Source organism: Megalobrama amblycephala, linkage group LG16 (assembly GCF_018812025.1).
Source record: "Megalobrama amblycephala isolate DHTTF-2021 linkage group LG16, ASM1881202v1, whole genome shotgun sequence".
In the NCBI taxonomy this organism is placed as follows: Eukaryota; Metazoa; Chordata; class Actinopteri; order Cypriniformes; family Xenocyprididae; genus Megalobrama; species Megalobrama amblycephala.
Genome location: NC_063059.1, coordinates 22,394,031 through 22,416,194, shown reverse-complemented (window position 1 = coordinate 22,416,194; position 22,164 = coordinate 22,394,031). Strand labels below are relative to the sequence as shown.

Here is a 22,164-nt window from a genome sequence, read left to right as displayed (position 1 = left end):
CAAACTCTCACATTTTATGATTGATATTGTAAAATAGTTACATTTTACCATGGTTAGCTCCAAAATTTACATCACTATAAAAGTGGTCCACATGATTCATACGCCATATTACAAGTCTTCTTATTACAAGTCCTATGATTTGTGAGGAACATTCTAAAAGTTATGTTACTCTTCTACTGTTAGTCATTTACTCGAACAGATCAATGAATCAGTGAGTCGAATTCAAGAACCGAATAAGTGAAGGAATCATTATTTTGAACTGGTTTGTGATCTTGATCCTTGTTCACAAAACTAAACGATTTTTTCAGAACTGATGAACAAATTAGATTGAATTGCTCATAAATTGGAATTCAATTATTTGATTCTTGAGTTAACCGCTTACTGGAGGGGAAGATTATCAGTGCATAATGACCAAAATCTGTGTTCCTCACACAAATCTACTTTATTGTATGACTTCAGAGGACTTGGAATATAGTGCACAGGAAGTTAAGACTACTTTTATGGATATTTTGTCATATTTTTGCATTTGAGCAGCTATAGTCACTATGAACTGTCATTGTATGGAAAATACCGGTGTAAAGATTCTTGCAATTATCACATTAAATGTTGAGATAAAATGTTGATAAAATGTTATGTTGAGAATAAACTCGTTAAATTACGAGAAAAAACTTGTTAAATTACGAGAAAAAAGTCGTTAAATTATGAGAAAAATGTCGTTAAATTTCGAGAAAAAAGTCGAGATAAAATGTTGAGAATAAAGTCATTAAATTATGAGAAAAAACTCCTTAAATTTCAAGAAAAAAGTCGAGATAAAATGTTGAGAATAAACTCGTTAAATTACGAGAAAAAACTCGTTAAATTTCGAGAAAAAAGTCGAGATAAAATGTTGAGAATAAAGTAATTAAATTACGAGAAAAAACTCGTTAAATTTCGAGAAAAAAGTCGTTAAATTATGAGAAAAATGTCGTTAAATTTCGAGAAAAAAGTCGAGATAAAATGTTGAGAATAAACTCATTAAATTATGAGAACAAATTCGTTAAATTACTTTTTCTCAAAAAAATTTTCTGGTAATTTAACATGTTTATTCTCAACATTTTATCTCGACTTTTTTCTCAAAATTTAACAACTTTAATCTCGAGATGTATTTTTAATTTTTTATTATTGCTTGGCCCTAATCCTCTTCCGTACTTTTGTCTATATTACACACTACCGTTCAAAAGTTTGGGGTCATTAAGATTGATTTATTTTTTTAAATAAATTAATTTGTTTAGCAAGGATGTATTAAATTGATCCAAAGTGACTGTAAAGACATATTAATGTTTTATAGAGTTTTCTATTTAAAAAAAAAAAAGCTGTTCTTTTCAACTATTCATCAAACCTGAAAAAAAAAATGATCACAGTTCCCACAAAAAAAAATTTAAGTTTTCAGCATTGCTAATAATGGTAAATGTTTATTGAGCAGCAAATGAGCATATTAGAATCATTTCTGAAGGATCATGTGACAATGAAGACTGGAGTAATGGCTATGGCCATCACAGAAATAAATTACATTTTAAAATATAATAAAATAGAAAACATATAACTTATTATTATTATTATTTATTATTTTTTATTATTTTAAATTGTATGTATTTCACAATGTTACTGTTTTACAGTATTTTTAATCAAATAAATACAGCCTTGGTGAGCATAGCATCCAAACTTTTAAATGGTAGTGTACACAATGATCATGACTGCTATGTTTTGAATCTTTAAAGCATGACCGTTTGCGCTCTCAGTGGGAGTATGAGCGTGAGGACTGACCTCCTGTGAGAGTGTGTAACACATGGGCTGGTAGAAGCAGAGATAACTCTGAGTTCTGGAGAGCTTTTCTTTGGGCCTCACACTGAGCGCTTTCCTGAATCTCAGCGGCAGTCTCCCTTAGCTGCCTGTCTGTGTCCGTCCAGTCTATCTGTTTCGCGCACACACGAACATGCACAGAATCTCATTTGGGATGCAAGGATGGTGGAAACGCTTTCTATCACACTGACACTCACAGAAATATAAACAGACACTTGGTCAAAAGACTTGCATTTTAAATAGGCCACAGAGTGCAGTGTCATCTCTGAGGAGTCAACTCACACATTCAGACCCGTGTACAGAAGTAGACAGATAGTGTTTAACGGCTCTGTCAAAATCTCCCACCATATCTTCTTCCTTCAGTGTCTGCTCACGCCAGTAATTGCCCCGTACGCTGCTCTCCTTCTGGAGGGTTTCCACCTGGGGCAAACAAACACATTTTGCAAACATATAAACACCCCCCAAGCCAAATGAGCTTTTATGCAGCTGTGATTTAGTTCAACTTCACTCACCATGACACTGTCTGGGTTTTCTCCTAAAGTCAGAATTTGAGACACAGTTTCAGGAACCACAGTCTGCTTCCAAACATCCAGATTTGCCCCCACAACTGGAGCCAGCACCCCTGTCACTGGGTCCACCGTTTGCGCTCCAAAACGTATGGGAACCAGCCCTGAGAGCAGTAATAGGTTAACACCTAGAGATTAATGTAACAGGATTTGGACATTCCTAGTAACCTACATTACCTTTACCATCTGCATCCTCCATGGTTCCTGCCAGAGGCACCATGCAGCCTGACACCCAGTCCAACTGAGCTCCGAGAACTGGGACATTCAAACCCGAGCCTCCGGGGTCAGGATACTCCAACCCGGGAAGAGCTGGCAAGGAGAGCTCGATGCCAGGCAGCTTGATCTCCCCTAAAAGAGCAGAAGCAGCAAGAAGGAAAAAATTCAGTAAAATTTATATATATATATATATATATATATATATAAAATGAAAAAATAATAACACTTCATAACTCAGGCTATGAAGCATTAGTTAAGCATTAGTAAATAGTTAATTCATCATTTATAAAACATTAATAGACATTAGTAAGCCGTTTATAAATACAACAATAAATGCTTTGTTCTTGATTTATAAGAATATCTATAAGGAGTTTAATAATTGTATTTTCATACTTTATTAATGATCAATTTATCATTTCTAAATTATGTATTACATTATTCAGAAACCAGTTATTTAGGAGTTGTTCAGTGGTTCATAAGATCATTTAGGAAGTGTAAGTAAATGATTAATAAAATTTTTAAATGTACATTTATGCATCTTATTATATAGAAATAGTTACTTAGTTACTTATTAACACATTCCTAGTGTCAAAACTACCTCAGTACTAACTTTAAAACATTAGAGGACAGCAGTGCAGAAGATAACTGATTCTTTAAATCTCATTTATAAAAGCTTTAAAAAGTATAAATAGTCCTCACTTTAGATGAGCTCACAAAAATAGTTAACTGACCGATTCAAAATGTTTTATAACTACCTGAATTAATCATGAATTGCAGTAGGAACATGTGTTAATAAAGCATTTATTAACACACTAGTAACTATTACTACATGTCTAAATAATAAAATGTATAAATTAATGTTTAAATAGTTTATTAATCATTTACTTACACTTCCTAAATGATCTTATGAACAACTGACAGCTCCCTAATAGCTGTTTTGTAAATAATGTAATACTTAATTTAGAAATTATCAATTGATTATTAATAAAGTATGAAAATACAATTATTAAACACATCATAGATATGCTTATAAAGAATCAAGAATAAAGCATTTATAGCTGTATTTATAAACTGCTTACTAATGTCTATTAATGCTTTATAAGTGATGAATTGACTATTTACTAATGCGTAACTAATGCTTCATAGCGTGCAGTTATTATAGTGTTACCAAAAGTTTAAATAAAAGGTTCACATTTTCCATCACGGTAATAAATTACATTTTAAAGTATATTAAAATAGAAAACAGTTATTTTATATTACTGTTTTTACAGTATTTTTGATCAAATAATTTCAGCCTTGGTGAGAATAAGAGACTTTTGAATGGTAGTGTATCGCATAATATTAATACAACTTTTTTGCATAACCTAGTTATTAAACACCACTGTAATCATAAAATATCCAAAAATAATCAAACAGACAAGCATTCTGAAAGCTCTTGCACTGTTTAAATGAGATCCCATATTAAATGATCCTTCACTAAGCTCCGCCCCCTTGGTTACTGCTGCTAACCTCTACACAACATCACATAAGAATGTATGGAAATGTCTGTGAACAGCATGTTTTTCAGTCAAATTTGTTCATAGAGTGGTAAATATCAATTGGATATTATTATTACATAGACTGGAATACATTGTGACTTTTGCACAGTATTTTTATTTGCCTTTTTTCTTTAAAGAAATCGTTATGCAATAACTCCAAAGACTGCAAATCAGATAAGAAAAAAGCCTCATTTGAACAGTTAATGTTAAGAAAAAAAAGTTAAGGCAGGGCTCAATGGAGGGTAAAAGATAAAGATTTACCAAAGTATCAATAACTGTAGTAATTTTTGCATTGACCTAACCTTTATATTAATATACAGATCTTGAAGTGAACAGATCTTTTGTAGTAAACAGCTCCTACCCACCCACACTACCTCCATTCTCGGCCACACCCCTGGCCTGTTCCTGTACAGCTTCCAGACGACTCAGCAGCTGCAACATACAGTGTTGGCTGCTTTTCCAGGCCTGCTCCAGCTCAGATGTTGCTGTCGAGAGTCTATCCAGGTCACCTTGAAGATCTGCATCTGCTGAGCTCCACTCCTCATTGCAACCTTGCAGGAGCTCCGCCACCCGCAGGCAGGCGCCCAGAGCCTGGCTGTCAAGCAGAGCCTGGAAACCCCCAGCATGAGGCACCACCTTCCCTCCTCGCACGCTGCCTCCACCAACCCGCACCATCCGGCCGCTCAAGGGCTCGATGAAGGACTCACCCAGGAGGAGCCCCCCAACTGGAAGTACAGCCCCTAAACAGACACAATCATCAATCAGGCTGTTTTAGCGTGCTGAGATTTTTTCAACGTTCAGAAAACAGACCTGTATGGGGATCAAGACTAATCCCCGTGATGAGCACCAGGTTGCCTGTACGTGGGTCCAGCATGGGAGAGCCAATCTGAATGGGCAGCCGCAGACGCGAGATGGGACACATGTGCACGCCACCCAAAGGATAAACCAATCCTGTTTGTGGATGGATGGTGACTGCTAGAATAGGCACCAAAACACCAGTGTCATAATCACACATCGGTCCTCCGAGCACCAGTCTTTGGCCTGAACGAAGCCCCCGTAGTTTGGAAGCAGCATGGATTTCAGCATGGCGGGATGGAGGGTATGGAATGAAAGGCAGCAGAGGTGATTCCCATTTTCCCACCTCACCTAGTAAGAGAAAACCATTATAAGTGCCTCTGAATTTGAATTGTAATCAAGTGCTGCTGACTGAGATTAACATGTAGAACACAGAATATTCCTTTACATTCATACTACTAACTAGCATATTAAAGGGATAGTTCACCCAAAAATGAAAATTATTCCATGATTTACTCATCCTCAAGCCATCCTAGATGTATGTGACTATCTTCTTTCAGACGAACACAATCGCAAATATATATTTATTTATTATATATTTATTAGGTGCACAATTTTGAAGCCCAAAAAAGTGCATACAGCCATCATAAAAGTTATCCACATGGCTCCAAGGGGTTAATAAAGGCCTTCTGAAGTGAAGCAATGGGATTTTGTAAGAACAAATATCCATATAAGTATATAAAATATACATAGAAGTCTAAAACAAGAAATTTTAACGGGAAATGTCGGAGGATTTCGATAAATGAGAAGAGGAGCTTGAGTCTGTTGCACAGCCCCATAAGTTTAAACCGTTAGGTGTTACTCTTGTGGTGCAAGTCAACTTGCACAGTATGTGTACATCCATCTGCCGGATGCCAGTTATTTTAGTTTATAAAGTTTTAAATATGGATTTTTTCTTGCAAAAGCCCATCGCTTTGCTCCAGAGGGCCTTTATTAACCCCCTGGAGCAGTATGGATTACTTTTATGATGGATGGATGCACTTTTTTGGGCTTCAAAGTCATGCCCCCCATTCAGTACACACTATAAATTTTGGAAGAGCCAGGATATTTTTGAATATAACTCTGTGTACATCAGAAAGAATATGGTCATATACACCAAGGATGGCTTAAGGGTGAGTAAATCATGGGATAATTTTAATTTTTGGGTGAACTAACCCTTTAAGTGACTCACCCACACAAGCATCGGCTATAAAGACAAGGGTGGAGGAAGCAGGATCAAAGCCCACATTTCCCGCCACAGGCAGTAGTTTGCCAGTCTGGGGGTGCAGGAAGAAGTCCGGGGGCACTGGCATGCTGTGCCCACTGGCCAGTAACATATGGGCATTAGAGTTGGGTTGAATGAGGCCTGTGATGGGGTCTACATGAACAGCATCACAAGCCCTAACAGATCCGTCAGGAGCTGTGGAGGGGAAAAAGAGTGCAATCTTTCTGTGTTTCCACAGACTTTAATCAATCAGTCATGCCACATACATGCCAAGTTGAGCCTCAGAGTATATTTGTCAGGATTTGACCAGCAAAATGTGCTATGTTGTAAAATAGCTCCACCTAGTGGTGTAGCTGCACTTTAAGACTTATGACAATTTTCTGTTAAAATTCCACTAGGGGGCGTGATTGCACAGTCACTGACATTCTTACCATATACAATAACATTAGGTTTGAAATACATGGTTAATATTTGTAAATTCTCAAACAAATGGTTCTGACCAATGACATCTTCCCTACTGAGGACTGTTCCAGTTGCAGGGCATAATAGCTGTGCTCCAGTGCCCTCTTTAAGCACAGCCCAGGCTCCCTGCCTCTGGCTCTCCACTGATACCATCTCTGTCATCTCATCTGCCAGCATAGCTACTCGCTCCAGAACACTGCAATGCACAACATATACCGAAGAGAATTGATGAAGAAAAATTGTAAGGAATATAAGTATTAAATTTAATATTGTATTAAATACACACACATGGAAATACAAACCATTCAAAAGTTTGGGGTCAGTAAGATTTATTTTTTATTTTTTTTTAATTAAGTCTTTTATGCTTACAAAGGCTGCCCTTTTTGGGAAATATTAATACAATTTAAAATAACTTTCTATTTTAATATATTTTAAAGTGTATTCCTGTTATGGAAAAGCTGAATTTTCAGCATCATTACTTCAGTCTTCAGTGTCACATGATCCTTCAGAAATCATTCTAATATGCTGATTTGGTGCTTTAAAAAAACATTTCTTATTATTAATGTTGAAAACAGTTGTGTTACATAATATTTTTGTGGAACTGTCATAGATATTTTCAGGATTGATTTAAAAAAAACAAAAACATTTATTTGGGAAATGTTAGAAATCTTTTCTAACAACTTTAAAGTATTCACTGTCACTTTTGTTATATATATATATATATATATATATATATATATATATATATAACAAAATATATATATATATATATATACTAGATTTCAAGTGTTATTGTGATATGTAGTGTGAAAACAGAAGGAGGAACGGAGGGAATTGAAGGGTTATGCAAAGGCTGAGTACATCCAGAGGCATTAAGTCAGACAGACACTGGTTTTGTAGTGGCCGGGTGGTGTCATGCAGTTCATGGATTCAAGGACACCTTGCTGCTGTCTCTGTTTATGTTATCTGTTGTGCTTTATGAGTTCAACACTGGTCACAAACATGAATACAGGCTAAATGTCTAGTTTCCAGTCCTCTCTTCAATGAAACTTTTAACTCTCTTCATATCATGATAACAACACATAAATCTTACTGTGACCAGGCAGATGTATTGGATACAGACACCACAAAAAAACAGACCCAATTTCATCACAGCAGTCATTGGACAATCACACTCGCTTTGTGATTATGGATCTGGAAATGTGATAAGAGGGCTAGGACAAGGATGAGACGAAGGGATTCTCCACCATTTATTATGGGGAAATTTTGTTTTTAAGAAACCTTTTTACTGTAACTGCACAGTTGCATTTACACACATTCACTCAGCTAAGAAAACCATTGCTAAATTCAATTCTATTGCTTTTAATTAACGCAAATTAAAATTGCAACATAAATTTGAACAGATTAAGCCAGGGGGATAAAGGGGTGTCTTGAGATGCCTGTATGTCTACATAGATGACTGAAAAAAATATGACAGAAGTAATACAAGAATTTGTCTTACTGTAAGTAGCCCTTAAGTCCAGACAGACTGACAACTTAATTGTAAAATAGATTACTGTGAAAGTAGGCCAGTGATATCATTTATATTTTTCACTTAATCACAGTGATGTGAAAGTAAAAAAATAAATACATTACCGTAAAAAGTTTGGAGTTGGTCATGTTTGTCACATGATCCTTCAGAAATCATTCTAATATGCTGATTTGGTGCTTAAGAAACATTTCTTATTATCAGTGTTGAAACAGTCAATATTTTTGTGGAAATTCTGAAACATTTTAAATTTCTGAGTAGAAAGATCAAGAGAATAACATTTATTTGAAACAGAAATCTTTTGTAACATAAATGTCTACAGCAATTTTGATAAATTTAACACATTATTGCTCAATAAATATATCTATTTCTCCAAGAAAAAAATCGTACTGACCCTAAACTTTTGAACGGCAGTGAATGATTACTTAATCACTCTTAATAATGGTGCCAGACCGCCTTCAGTATTCTACTTATGAAGAAAGTGTAAAACTCTCACAGTTCAAAAAGCTTACGCTACATCCCACACCTTCCCTATTCAACTTACGAAAAAAGAGTAACTGACGCAACGCCATTTGAATACGGAAGGCGGTCTGGCAGAAGCTAGATATTTTACTTCATAACTTGTTACATGTGGACCTTTTTTTTTTACACAAACGCATTGTTTTGCCTCAGAAGGCCTGTATTAACCCCCCGGAACCGTGTGGATGGATGATGGATGAATGTGGATGGATACACTTTCTTCAGCTCATACTCGTTTGGTAACTCATACTACCATTAGAAACCTCGGATGCGTCAGGATATTTATTAATATTTCTCCAATTGTGTTCATCAGAAAGAAGAAAGTCATATACACCTAGGATGGCTTGAGTTTTCATTTGAAAGTGAACTAATCCTTTAATTACTGGGTGTATCATATGATTAATTTGATAATAGAAAACTTCAAAGCATGTATGAACCAAATGAGCATAGATAAAAACAGACAGATACATATCTGCTTCTTGATGACATACTGTTGCTTGATGTGTTTTTCCCAGTGTGAGGTCTGACCCTCAGCCAGCAGCCTGAGAAGCCTGGCGCTCTCCCTCAGTCGCGCTCTGAAGGTCTTCTGCATGGCCTGCTGCGCTTTCATCTCCACCCGCAGGATCTGTAGCTGACTGTCCAGTAGCTGTGTCAGCTGATTGCCCAGCGCTCTTCGTCGCACCATCTCCTGCTCCACCTGTCTCTCTAGACCTTCAGTTTTCCCACCAAACTTCCTCCAGTCAGGGTGGAGCTCTCTCAACTTTCCCAGCACCCCCTGGTAGAGCTGCTTCACCTAGACAGGGTGCACGTTTCCTTCAATAAAACAAGCTTACAAAGGAGTGCTATACTTACAACTCATTTTACAACTTAACCCACACTTCGCCCCAGGGAAGTAACAATTTACTTCTGTATACTACATAGTATCATACTGAACAGTGAAACAATTACAACCGAGCATCTCAGTGACGCTATACAATATATGTTATAAATATGTTTGAACTTTATGAGGGGGATATTTGAGGGGTGAGAATTAAGACTATTGTTCCCATGAAGTCTCACCTCTCCTCTGAGCTGTCCGAGACGTACTGTGACAGACACGCTGTGCTTGAGCAGGATGTCGTAGAAGGTGCTGGAACTGAAGGCTTCAAGATCCACTTGCTCTTCATAGTCCCAGAACTCATTTGACACCAGAGCCACCGCTGTGGGCAATGCGAGCACAGTCTGGGAATTCTAGCTCTGGACAGAGCTAATACAATACAATAGGAAAGCCAAATGTGTCACGCCCAATAAATCTCCTGACAATCATTGCTTTGAAGGCAAAGAGTAATCTTTGGTAACTGTGTACGATGCTGTCTAGGACTTTTAATGTTTGTCAAAGAGAGATATGGTTCTGCCAAAACAGCAGGGATATCCTAAATACTTGCACCACATGAGGGTAAAATGAGTCAGTTTACTACTGCCATCACAATGTAACTTGATATCATTATTATCTTAAGCAGATAAAGAATCTTGGCAATGTATGTTCAAATGTTACTTGGATCAAATAAAAGAGATTTTGAGATCTAAGTGTCCTTTATTGTGAAGTATAGGGGGATCCCTATACTTCAATCTGATAAAGTTCAAAAATCAATGCATGTCATGTTTGTTCATTTTCTAATGTAGAAAAAAAGTGATTTTCATTAAATAAAAATTTCCTTTTTTCTGTTTTAGGCACTAGATATATTACGAATGTCTTTTTTATCTCTAAATTTCAAATACAAGAGTTGTATATTTTATAATATAAAATGTGTTGTTACCTGCTGCCAAATTATATATTTGTACTTGGAGAAAATTTAAAATACATTTTTATTTATCTAATCTCAAATAATTATTATTTGAAATAATTTTGGGTAACATTTTACAATGAGGTTCTAAACTAGCTACTGTTCAAAAGTATGGGGTCAGCAAGACTTTTTTTTAAAAGAATAACATTTTTATTCATCAAGGACGCATTATATTGATCAAAAGTGACAATTTTTGATTCCATTGAATCCTTTCATCTGTCGGCGTTGGTAATGCACTTTTACGTCGTTGTTTTTGGCAATTAGGACATGCACACTTACGAACCATTTAAAAAAAAAATAGCTTGAATACAGCGTGCGTCTCCCTCAGACTGTAAACGAAACTCTGGCGCACCGGATAACACGTCAGCAGCGTCTTACGTCAGCAGTGCGCAGCGGTTCACTGAACCCGAGTCGTGAACCCGGATGAACAACAGACCCGGAATAAAGTCGTAGTTTTTGTTATTTTTGGACCAAAATGTATTTTAGATGCTTTAAAAACTTCTAACTAACCCACTGATGTCACATGGACTACTTTGATGATGTTTTTATTACCTTTATGGACATGGACATGGACATGGACAGTATACTGCACATACATTTTCAATGGATGGACAGAAAGCTCTCGGACTAAATCTAAAATATCTTAAACTGTGTTCCGAAGATGAACGGGAGGTCTTACGGGTTTGGAACGACATGAGGGTGAGTCATTAATGACATAATTTTTGGGTGAACTAACCCTTTAATCAAAGAATCCTGAAAAAAAAATGTATCATGGTTTCCACAAAAATATGAAGCAGCACAACTGTGTTCAACATTGATAATAATAATAAATGTTTCTTGAGCAGCAAATCAGCATATTAGAATGATTTCTGAAGGCCCATGTGACACTGAAGACATTTTAAAATTTAATAAAATAAAAAACGGTTACTTCAAATTGTAATAATATTTCCCAATATTAATACATATACTGTATTTTTGATCAAATAAATGCAGCCTTGGTAAGCATGAGAGGCTTCTTTCAAAACATATCAAAAAAATGTTATAAAAAAATCTGTAGTTTACTGAATGTAAAAATGAACATGAACCTAGAGTACTGTTCATTGTTAGTTCCTTATTGTAAAATGTTAGCAGTATTTGTTAGATTATGTTTAGTCTGTAATCTTTTAACTCATGATATTGGCTGTGCATGAGGCATTATGGACAAGGATCCTGTGATGTACAAGGTCAGAGGTGATCTTGTGTTAAACAGGTCTATTTGTGTGAGAATGTGGCATGTATAGCCCCTGGTAGTACTAAAAAAGGTTTACTTGCATCTAGTGTGTGACGTCAGTGGGTTACCTCTCTGAACCGAATCCTCTGTCAACCCCACCTGCAGGTTTCGGTGTGTTTTTTTCAGAGCCACCACCCTGGAGCCCTTTGATGAATAGTCATCCATGTTGTATCTGAGCTGCAGATCACGGTACCTGGCCTGAGCTGGCAGTTTCTCAGGCCAGCCGTACTCCCTGAACAGGATCTGTGAGAACACAGTGTTCAGTCACTTCAATAAGCCAAGCTTTGTTAACCCTAAAGTTTTTGTTAATGCCTCCATTATCACTTACCAATATTGTGACGCACAAGCACAAGACTACCACAGCTCCAACTAAAAGCCCACCGATCATCAGCCAATCAGGGCGGAGTAACAGTTGGCGCCTCTGCGCGATGCCCATGCGAGTCAAATGGTGTGGGTCAGATGGGAAGAAAGGTCCAGAAACATAACATTCCCCACCTGCAGGCACTACCTTCACATACTGAAAGGACCAAACAACAACATATACCAATGAATAGACATGGAGGTTCATTTTTTATTACAAATTACAAATAAATGCTGTTCTTTTGAATTTTCTATTCATCAAAGAATCCTGAAAAAAAAAATCATGGTTTCACAAAATGATTAAACTGATTTCAGCAATGATAATAATATGTTTTTTTTTAAAGGTGCCCTAGAATAAAAAAATTGAATTTATCTTGGCATAGTTGAATAACAAGAGTTCAGTACATGGAAATGAAATACAGTGAGTCTCAAACACCATTGTTTCCTCCTTCTTATATAAATCTCATTTGCTTAAAAGACCTCCGAAGAACAGGCGAATCTCAACATAACACCGACTGTTACGTAACAGTCGGGATCATTAATATGTACGCCCCCAATATTTGCATATGCCAGCCCATGTTCAAGGCATTCAAGCCAGTATAAACATCTGGAGCTGCACAGCTGAATCATCAGACTAGGTAAGCAAGCAAGAACAATAGCGAAAAATGGCAGATGGAGCAATAATAACTGACATGATCCATGATAACATGATATTTTTAGTGATATTTGTAAATTGTCTTTCTAAATGTTTCGTTAGCATGTTGCTAATGTACTGTTTTTCATTTTTTTAAACACTTGCAGTCTGTATAATTCATAAACACAACTTCATTCTTTATAAATCTCTCCAACAGTGTAGCATTAGCCGTTAGCCACAAAGCATAGCCTCAAACTCGGTCAGAATCAAATGTAAACACCCAAATAAATACAATACTTACGCGATTAGACATGCTGCATGACGAACACTTTGTAAAGATCCATTTTGAGGGTTATATTAGCTGTGTGAACTGTGTTTATGCTGTTTAAGGCAAGCGCGAGCTCCGGGGGAGGGGAGCGTGAGGAATTAAAGGGCCACACACCCTGAATCGGCGCATATTTAATGATGCCCCAAAATAGGCAGTTAAAAAAATGAATTAAAAAAATCTATGGGGTATTTTGAGCTGAAACTTAACAGACACATTCAGGGGACACCTTAGACTTATATTTCATCTTTTAAAAAGATGTTCTACGGCACCTTTAAACATTTCTTGAGCACCATATCAGCATATTAGAATGATTTCTGAAGGATCATGTGACATGAAAATACAGCTTTGAATCACAGGAATAAATTACATTTTAAAATATATTAAAATAGAAAACAATTATTCTAAATTCCATTTTTCACAATATTACAGTTTTTTACTGTATTTTATTTATGTAAAGTTGTAATTTTGCCAAAGTATGCACTCATTCAAGAGTAAAAATAAATGTATACATAAATTCCTAATTGTGAAATTAGCCCTAGCAAACTGTGATACCTAAATTCACTTGTAACATTAAAGGTACCCTAGAACTTTTTTTAAAAAGATGTAATATAAGTCTAAGGTGTCCCCTGAATGTGTCTGTGAAGTTTCAGCTCAAAATACCCCATAGATTTTTTTAATTCATTTTTTTAACTGCCTATTTTGGGGCATCATTATAAATGAGCCGATTCAGGGCTGCTGGCCCTTTAATTGCTCGTGCTCCACGCCCCAAGAGATCGTGCTTGCCTTAAACAACATAAAAAAAAGTTCAAACAGCTAATATAACACTCAAAATGGATCTTTACAAAGTGTTCATCATGCAGCATGTATAATCGCGTAAGTACAGTGTTTATTTGAATGTTTACATTTGGTTATGAATGAGTTTGAGGCTATGCTCTGTGGCTAAAGCTAACATTACACACTGTTGGAGAGATTTATAGAGAATGAAGTTGTGTTTATGAATTATACAGACTGCAAGTGTTTAAAAATTAAAATAGCGACGGCTCTTGTCTCCGTGAATACAGTAAGAAACGATGGTAACTTTAACCACATTTAACAGTACATTAGCAACATGCTAACGAAACATTTAGAAAGACAATTTACAAATATCACTAAAAATATCATGTTATCATGAATCATGTCAGTTATTATTGCTCCACCTGCCATTTTTCGCTGCTGTTATTGCTTGCTTACCTAGTCTGATGATTCAGCTGTGCACATCCAGACGTTAATACTGGCTGCCCTTGTCTAATGCCTCAATCATGGGCTGGCATATGCAAATATTGGGGGCGTACATATTAATGATCCCGACTGTTACGTAACAGTCGGTGTTATGTTGAGATTCGCCTGTTCTTCAGAAGTCTTTTAAACAAATGAGATTTATATAAGAAGGAGGAAACAATCTAGTTTGAGACTCACTGTATGTCTTTTCCATGTACTGAACTCTTGTTATCCAACTATGCCGAGGTAAATTCAGTTTTTGAATCAAGGGCACCTTTAAAAACAGTTGATGTTAGGTTTTAGTATTTCATTTTAAAATTTATTTAGAGTGAATAGTATAGATTTTTAATATTGGATATTTAGTGGTTATCGGCCATAACATGAGACGGATCATAATACCATGCGCCTATGTTGGTGGCTGCTGAGTTTGAAGGCGTACACCCCAGGCTCATGGAGACTTATGGAGAAAAGGGAGTGGGCAGATCTTGCCCATTTTTGATCCTGTGCCAGTAATCTGAAGGGTCCCCAGTCAAACGCAGCATTAGTGTTGTACAAGCTGTCTCTGTGAAAAAAGTAGGATTCCCTCTGTGACAATCTGGGACAGTGAAAATGAATGGGCAGCACATGAATCACATGTCAGCATGTACTTACACATCATACTGAGGGTAGTGCTGTTGGGTCACAGTAAAGAGGAGAATATCCCCTGGATGTAGACATGCTGTTGGGTTCAAGACTCCTCCAGGTCGCATGTCAGATGTATCGAACGCTGATGATTTACTGGACCAGTGAGAGTCCCAGGCTTCCTCTTTGACTTTGATGTTTCCTAACAAAACATATCTCATTAGATGTCCAATACAGTAATAATAATAATACATTTATTTAAAGGCACTTTTCAAAACATTGTGAAGAGCTTTAAAAGTGAGAATCAGAATCTTGTACTCTACTCGATATTTAACAGGAAGCCAATGTAAATGGAGGAGGTTATACTGGCAGCTGAGTTCTGGACCAACTGAAGTTTATAAAGGAGTTTGTGAAGTAACCCAAAAAGAAGAGAGTTACAATAATCAATGCATGAAGTAACTAGAGCGTGTAGAAGAATGGCTGTGGAATTTGGGTGTGAGAAATGGACGAAGACAGCTGATGTTCCATAGGTGGAAATATGCAGACTGAGTAATATTGTTCACATGCATTTCAAAAGACAAAGTACTATCAAGTACGACACATCCAGACTCTTAACCTGAGAAGATGGAGAAATTATAGAATTATCAATGGAGAGTGAAAAGCTATTGGATTTTGACAAATTGGATTTAGTGCCAACAAGAAGAAACTCTGTTTTATCAGTACTCAGCTTGACAAAGTTGCACGAAACCAGGATTTAATAACTTCTAGACAGTCCAAGAGAAAGGAAGAAATAAGAGTAGAATTTGGCTTGGAAGACAAACAGAGCTGGGTGTCATCCGCATAGCAATGAAAACTAATGCTATATTTCTTAAAAATATAACCAAGAGGTAATAAGTAAATAATAAATAAAAGAGGGCCCAAAACAGAGCCTTGGGGAACACCAGTGGTAACAGATAAAGAGTATGAACTGAAATTTTTAAGCTGGACAAATTGAGTGCGCCCGGGGAGATAAGATCTAAACCAGATGAGAGGAACAGCTGTAATACCTATAGAGAATAATCTATCTAAAAGAACTTGATGGGAAATAATATCAAAGGCCACACTTAGATCAAGTAGAATGAGTATAGTTAAGAGTATCTGGAATATATATATATTAGATACCTCTGTCTGTATCTAGGGGCTCAAAATGGCTGTTGGTTTCCTGGCTGTGGGCCAGAATCAACCTCCGGACCTCCACAGGGAGAGCATTGAGCAGACCAAAGAAGCCCGCCTCTGCACAATGGCAAACAAACAGCAGGCTGCTGATAAACCGTGGTCACAAAACCCTCTCTACTTCCTGCCCTTGTCTCTGGCCACTCACCCCCTGTTTGCACGGTGTACACAGGCCTAGAGAAATTGAGCTGCACATTGCATTCCAAGCTCCCATGGGAGTCCCAGTGCTTTAGGACCATCTCCAGCATGCTTCCTGACATGCTCACCTTTTAAGAAAACACAAGGATAGTTTAATGACAAATAGGTCAGAGTGTTATCTTACCGCTATTTGTGCTAAGCTATCACTTGTGTATAAACAGGGCTGTATTACACTCTCAATGTCCTGTGCAAGTCCCTCACATTGTGTACTTTGTTAAAGTTATCCAGTCATACTGTGTTTCCTTTCTTTTTTACTGTTAATCGTCTTATGGATTATGATACTTGAATGAATAAAAAAAATAGATCAACTTTTTGCTTGTTGTTCAGGATCTGTACACTTTTTTTTAGACTTTTTATGAAAAGTAATGCATTAAGTTACTTTTTGCACTACTTTTCCAAACCGTCTGCTGCAGTCTCTCTTATTAAAGAGTGAAATGTTTTTTTTGTTTTGTTTTGTTTTTTGTTTTTTTCATTTGAAGTGCTTTTTGTTTGTTGCATATGTTTATATCCAGACACAGTAGTACTGTTATTGTAAAAGTCACCATGAAAGTTACCATTTTTCCCTAAATGGTAGTCAATGGGGGGCGAGATCTGCTTGGTTACAAACATTCTTCCAAATATCAAGTAATTCATACAGGTTTGGAACAACATGAGGGGGAGTAAATGATGACAGAATTTTCATTTTTGGGTGAACTATCCCTTTAAAGGTGCAGTAGGTGATCTGGGAAATGCTAACGTTAACGTTCTGAATATACAACCAAACAAAATAACATGTAATTTACTAGAGTTTCCGACAAAATATAAATTGCTGGAAAATGTTTGAATGAATTAAAAAAAATTGAAATAAATAATTTTCATTACTGGATGAATCAGTGTTTTTGAACTAATCTTTTGAATGAATGATTCACTGACAAATACATTTGTCGCCACCTAGTGGAATAAGATGTTATTGATACAACCGTTAGTTGACATGCCAAGTTCGTTTTAAAAGGTAGTTTGCTCTATTTCGTAGACATCAGTGTTTATATACTAACTTAAAACCTATATCTCATTACTTCTGTGATCATTTGAATATTTGTAACACAGAAATAACTCATTTGTGGTTCAAAACTGCTCTCTCTGGCTCTGGCAGCATGAACACATATTTGAATGATACAGTATGATTTTGTCAAGGTTTAAAAGATGCAGGTGAATTGTTGTCATTAATAAGTAGTAAGATCGCGTGGGTGCTTGAATCGAGATTGCGATCATATTGCTTGTAATGTGTTAAGGCTCATTCACACCAAGTACGATAACTATAAGGTGTGGCCCTCCAGGAATGGAGTTTGAGACCACTGATGTAGATGGACTAACCTGTTGATTAGACTCTGTGTAGAGCAGGTAAAGGCTTCCAGTGCAAACCAGCTGCAGAACTGGACTCAGGGTGTTCCGGCACCAGCCCACACACTCAACCCTGTCTGGCTCAGGCCTGGACAGACCTCTGCACACACACAGGCCCAGGGAGCCATCGTAGCCCTCGTACAGCTCAGGAGATGGACACACCTGCAGGCAGGCACAACATATGAACTACTCATCAACAGGGTCATTGGGCGGCAAGAGTCCAAGGGTAAGTCACATGTCACGTTCAGTGGTACATGTGAGGCTGCTTATGTGCATACTAAGAGTTCATGGAAGAAGGTATTTTACTTTAGAGGCCACTGACTTGTTGGTCAACCATTCAACACTAAGAAAACATCCAATATCGGATGTCCTTCATAAGCAAAATAAGCAAGTCGTCATGCACCATTCATAAAATGTTTAGTGTTAATGACTGAATGGCGAGTATGTCATCTTCTCTGTACAAACAACATGACTGTAGTACAGGTTTCTCAATATTCCCTTGGTTTCTGTGGACACTCACCTGCTGGGAGCAATACTGCTTCCATTGCTTGTGGTCCAGACATTCTCCATGCTGGTTACGTGCTCTTCCATGCTTGCAGATCTCATAGACCTTCAACACACAGGCTTCTCCTTTCTGTGTGTATCCCAAAGTACATGGACACTGTCCATCACTGGCCTACATTCAGGATTGGGAAGATGTCAGCGTTAGAGACAACAAATCCTGACTCATTTCCCTAGTGAGTAGTAACTGATGAAAAGAGCATTCAGCAGTCAGTGAGAGTGGTAACTAGACTCCCACTGGTCTGAAACATGAGCATCTGTCTGAGCAGAGGTCTGCAGATTGCTTCTCTACATGCACAGTAAACCCCCAGAGTTAAATCAACTCTGCTCAGAGTACATTTGGTCCCTCTCTAAATAATGTTAAAGTAACACTGAATCAGAGTTAAAGTTAACAAGATAATTAAGCAATTAATAAGGCTGTGACTGAAGTCAGTTGTAGTTCTTGTGTTTCTCTTTTCTTCAGTGATTCTGCTTGTTAACAGCAGGTGTTCATCACTTATGCACAATCATCACTTAATTAATTGTTTAATTATCTCATTAACTTTAACTCTGCTTCTGTGTTATTTTAACACTATTTAGAGAGGGACCATATGTACTCTGAGCAGAGTTGATTTAACTCTGGAGATTTTGCTGTGTGGATGTAATTAGCTACAAATGCATGGGAACTTATGTAAACAATGCAAGTTCTTACCTGGAAGACTTGACCCTCTCGCAGACATGTACAGCTGTCCTGTCCAGGCAGAGGCTGTTGTGACCAGGGCCCACAAGGCAGGCAACTGCTCAAGCCTTCTCTAGGTCCATAGTGATGTGATGGGCAGCTGATACAGCTGTTTATGGTCGGGGCCCAGAAACTTGGTCCAAATGTTCCTCTGGGACAGGGAACTGGACCCTCATCTCCCTCCGGGCAATAAAAGCCTTGACACAAACATAAAATTAGAAGGTTCTCCAAAGAATAATCTCCAAGATCCAAACTCTTAAATTTCATATTTAAGTTTTTCTTCAACTATGTAAATTGGACCCAGTGGACTTTTAGAAATTAAGCTCTTAAAACATATTGTTTAGTTTAACTAGTTTAATTTGTCTTTTAACAATGCCTTCCAATGTAATGGAAATGACATTTGAAATTTGGGAATGACAAAATCTCTTATTTGTCTTGATTAATTTCATAACTAGTACTGTACTGTATCCTAAATAAAAAATTAAATAATAGGGGTATGACGAGATATTAAAATGTAACGAGATTTCTTGTTGAGTAAAAAGCTGTCTCGTGATATCGCCATGACAGAGCATTCGAATGAAATTAGCATAGAAAATGCCACCGATACGTTTACATCACATTGCCTCCACTGTCGTTTGGCTTTTTTATATAAATAAAAAACATTTAATTCAGTTGTATAATGTTCACTTCAATAGTAAACTATTGTAAATGCTCTGCACATCCAGCACGAGCTGCAGAGTCGCACACGGTGCAGCAGGAATCACAGTTCACTGATTACATGACGAGAGTAAGGCGAGATGACTGACAAGACCATGGCAGAGGATTAGTTGCACAACAGATCCTAAGCATCTGATAAATTTCTCACCTTGTAGAATCCGCGCTCAGAACTGCCGCTCCCTATACACAGGACACTTGATATTCAACAATATCTGCCTGCATTGACACCATTGTATGCTAACTATATTAATAACCATTGATTTTTACAATGGAATGAATCAATACTGAATTTACTTAAGCTGGACAATGAAACCATTTTCGTTAAAAAAAAAATTGTGGAAAGGAGTTCAATCACAAACAGACTCAATCAGAAGTTCTGGAAGCTCATAATTCATGTACAGTAAGGTCTAAAGAGGCTCAAGTGAAATCATACAGGAGAGAAGCCAGTCAGTTGAGCTTGTGGCAAAACCTTTAACAGTGCTTGTATATTCTTGTCTTTCAATGCATATGATAATTCATATTCAGAAAGTAGAACTGAAATGACATGCATTACAAAATGATTAGTTAAAACATTTCAAAATGCACCTGCAGACTATTTTTCCAGTCATGAATTTTTCTTAAAAAATACTGTGCAAAAATCTCGTCTCTTTCTCACGAACCCAATCTTGTGTCTTGTCTCGTCTCGTGAGCGACTCCCCTATTAAATAATACTTGTAAACTTTTTGCATAATTTCACAAAATCACGGCCTGGTTGGAAATGGAGATATTTACCTTGATTTTTATATATTTTCTTCATACATCACATCTTGTATTTCATCGTGGTAAACAAGTAAGCTAACTTTTACAAACATTTTTTAGGGGAAAATCCATTTATGGTGGAAATGAAGATGTGGTGGGACATTTTTTCATAATTTTTTAAAAAATAATTTTAACAATAAATATTGAAATGGTTTATGATTATTTCACTATATTTGATCATGATAATTTCAAATAATTTTCATAATGCATTTTCACAGTTTAACATTGAAAGATTGGTTTAGAACAAGGGTAAAATATTATTAATATTATTATTAAATAAAGAATTTAAGACAGTTAATGTGATGTTCATTAACAAATAAGTGAAGTTCCTAAATGTAATTTCAGGAGGAATTAACCCATCTAATCTTTCAATTGACTGCTGGAGCATATAAGCATCCACTCACCTTGCTCCAGCATCAGCTCTTTTGGCATCCCTCCATCTCCCTAACTCCACCAACATAATTTAGGTATTTTGCTGCCATATTCATCTTCCAAGCATTAGTAGTCCCACTGGGGGGGGAATATATAAGCTTGAGTTGAAAATGCTTCCTCGAGCCCCTCCACTACGGACAGCAAGCCAAATACGTTTAACCTTAATAGCTTAAACTAAGACTATATGGGCAAACAAACTCGTGAAATAAATAAATAACCTCTGGGACTAGACACCCACTTGATGCACTTTCACCTCGTCATGTCCCAGAAAAATGCAAGTTACCTGGTTTGCAGGAAGATCTTTCAGGAAGTCTTAGAGAAATGTTTGATCCCACAGCAGGGCTCAGTCTTAGGGTGAAGAACCAGTAAAGTAGGGAAGGCCAGCAGAGGCAAAACCTGAAAGAGCACATCATTTCATTATGCTGTCCGGGGCTCAGAGACAGCTCGAAGGCATACAGGAAGCTCTTTCCCTGCCATGCTGAATGATTCATGAACCATCTAGAGATAAAGTATCACACATGCCAATAGGTAGAAAGATGCAACCTGATGCTGCCAGTTTAGATTACAGGCCACAGTGAAACCATGAAACTGATTAATTTTGGCTGTGCTTTAAATGTCTTTCGGCACATCTAAAAACAATAAATCAATCACAAGTTGCAGGTTTATGGGAAAAAAGACCAAGTCCTATCAGAAATGTTCTACTAGTGTGCACTTTCTCGAATCCTTTGCCAGGAGAAGAGAACATTCCAGGCACTCTTTATTCAAACAAGCAATAGGTCACTAAAACAACAAACCTTGTTTTTCACATCCCTTGGCTTCATTCCTTTGATGCACCCAGTAGGTGAGAAGGCCATGGTCAGTCTAGTAAACCAACTGCTATATCTGGGTTAAAGTTGAATCTGCAAGATCCAGAGCCCTATATTACTACACAAGCATGAATTAAAGCACATAATGTTATAATCTTTGATCTGTGCAAGGGAATCAAATCTACTATTATGTAAACAGGTCATAAAATTTGAAGTGAAAAACAATATTTTAAAAAGCATGAATCTGTACGCCAATTACTGCTTATGATAGCCTCATCATTTTTTGTAGTGCTTCAAAATCAGTGAACTTGGACCCTGAATT

The 22,164-nt window shown here is 37.0% G+C and overlaps 1 protein-coding gene and 1 long non-coding RNA gene across 9 annotated transcripts in view; one reads left to right on the top strand and one right to left on the bottom strand.

Moving 5' to 3' along the window:
• si:dkey-103g5.4 overlaps positions 1 to 21,758 on the bottom strand; it is a 29,913-nt gene extending 8,155 nt beyond the window's left edge. For 2 of the 8 annotated variants that reach the window (XM_048160160.1, XM_048160161.1), the window contains exons 1-20: positions 21,320 to 21,758; positions 19,063 to 19,286; positions 18,331 to 18,486; positions 17,784 to 17,972; positions 16,381 to 16,498; positions 16,182 to 16,292; positions 15,051 to 15,222; positions 14,799 to 14,961; positions 12,149 to 12,337; positions 11,889 to 12,063; positions 9,787 to 9,926; positions 9,219 to 9,520; positions 6,719 to 6,876; positions 6,186 to 6,413; positions 4,970 to 5,305; positions 4,525 to 4,899; positions 2,583 to 2,753; positions 2,352 to 2,509; positions 2,122 to 2,259; positions 1,804 to 1,951 (exon numbers count right to left, since the gene is read on the bottom strand). In XM_048160160.1, coding sequence (XP_048016117.1) covers positions 1,804 to 1,951; positions 2,122 to 2,259; positions 2,352 to 2,509; positions 2,583 to 2,753; positions 4,525 to 4,899; positions 4,970 to 5,305; positions 6,186 to 6,413; positions 6,719 to 6,876; positions 9,219 to 9,520; positions 9,787 to 9,926; positions 11,889 to 12,063; positions 12,149 to 12,337; positions 14,799 to 14,961; positions 15,051 to 15,222; positions 16,182 to 16,292; positions 16,381 to 16,498; positions 17,784 to 17,972; positions 18,331 to 18,486; positions 19,063 to 19,286; positions 21,320 to 21,527 — 3,859 coding nt within the window. In that variant the 5' untranslated portion in view covers positions 21,528 to 21,758. Of the gene's footprint in view, positions 1 to 1,803; positions 1,952 to 2,121; positions 2,260 to 2,351; positions 2,510 to 2,582; positions 2,754 to 4,524; positions 4,900 to 4,969; positions 5,306 to 6,185; positions 6,414 to 6,718; positions 6,877 to 9,218; positions 9,521 to 9,786; positions 9,927 to 11,888; positions 12,064 to 12,148; positions 12,338 to 14,798; positions 14,962 to 15,050; positions 15,223 to 16,181; positions 16,293 to 16,380; positions 16,499 to 17,783; positions 17,973 to 18,330; positions 18,487 to 19,062; positions 19,287 to 21,008; positions 21,279 to 21,319 lie in introns of those variants that run through there. The other 6 variants (XM_048160155.1, XM_048160156.1, XM_048160157.1 and 3 more) reach the window with 6 other exon arrangements.
• On the top strand, positions 6,785 to 9,383 carry LOC125248360. The gene is made up of 3 exons (XR_007180292.1): positions 6,785 to 6,921; positions 8,881 to 8,966; positions 9,243 to 9,383. It is a non-coding gene; the product is annotated as an uncharacterized LOC125248360 (long non-coding RNA).
• Positions 21,759 to 22,164: the final 406 nt, after the last annotated feature.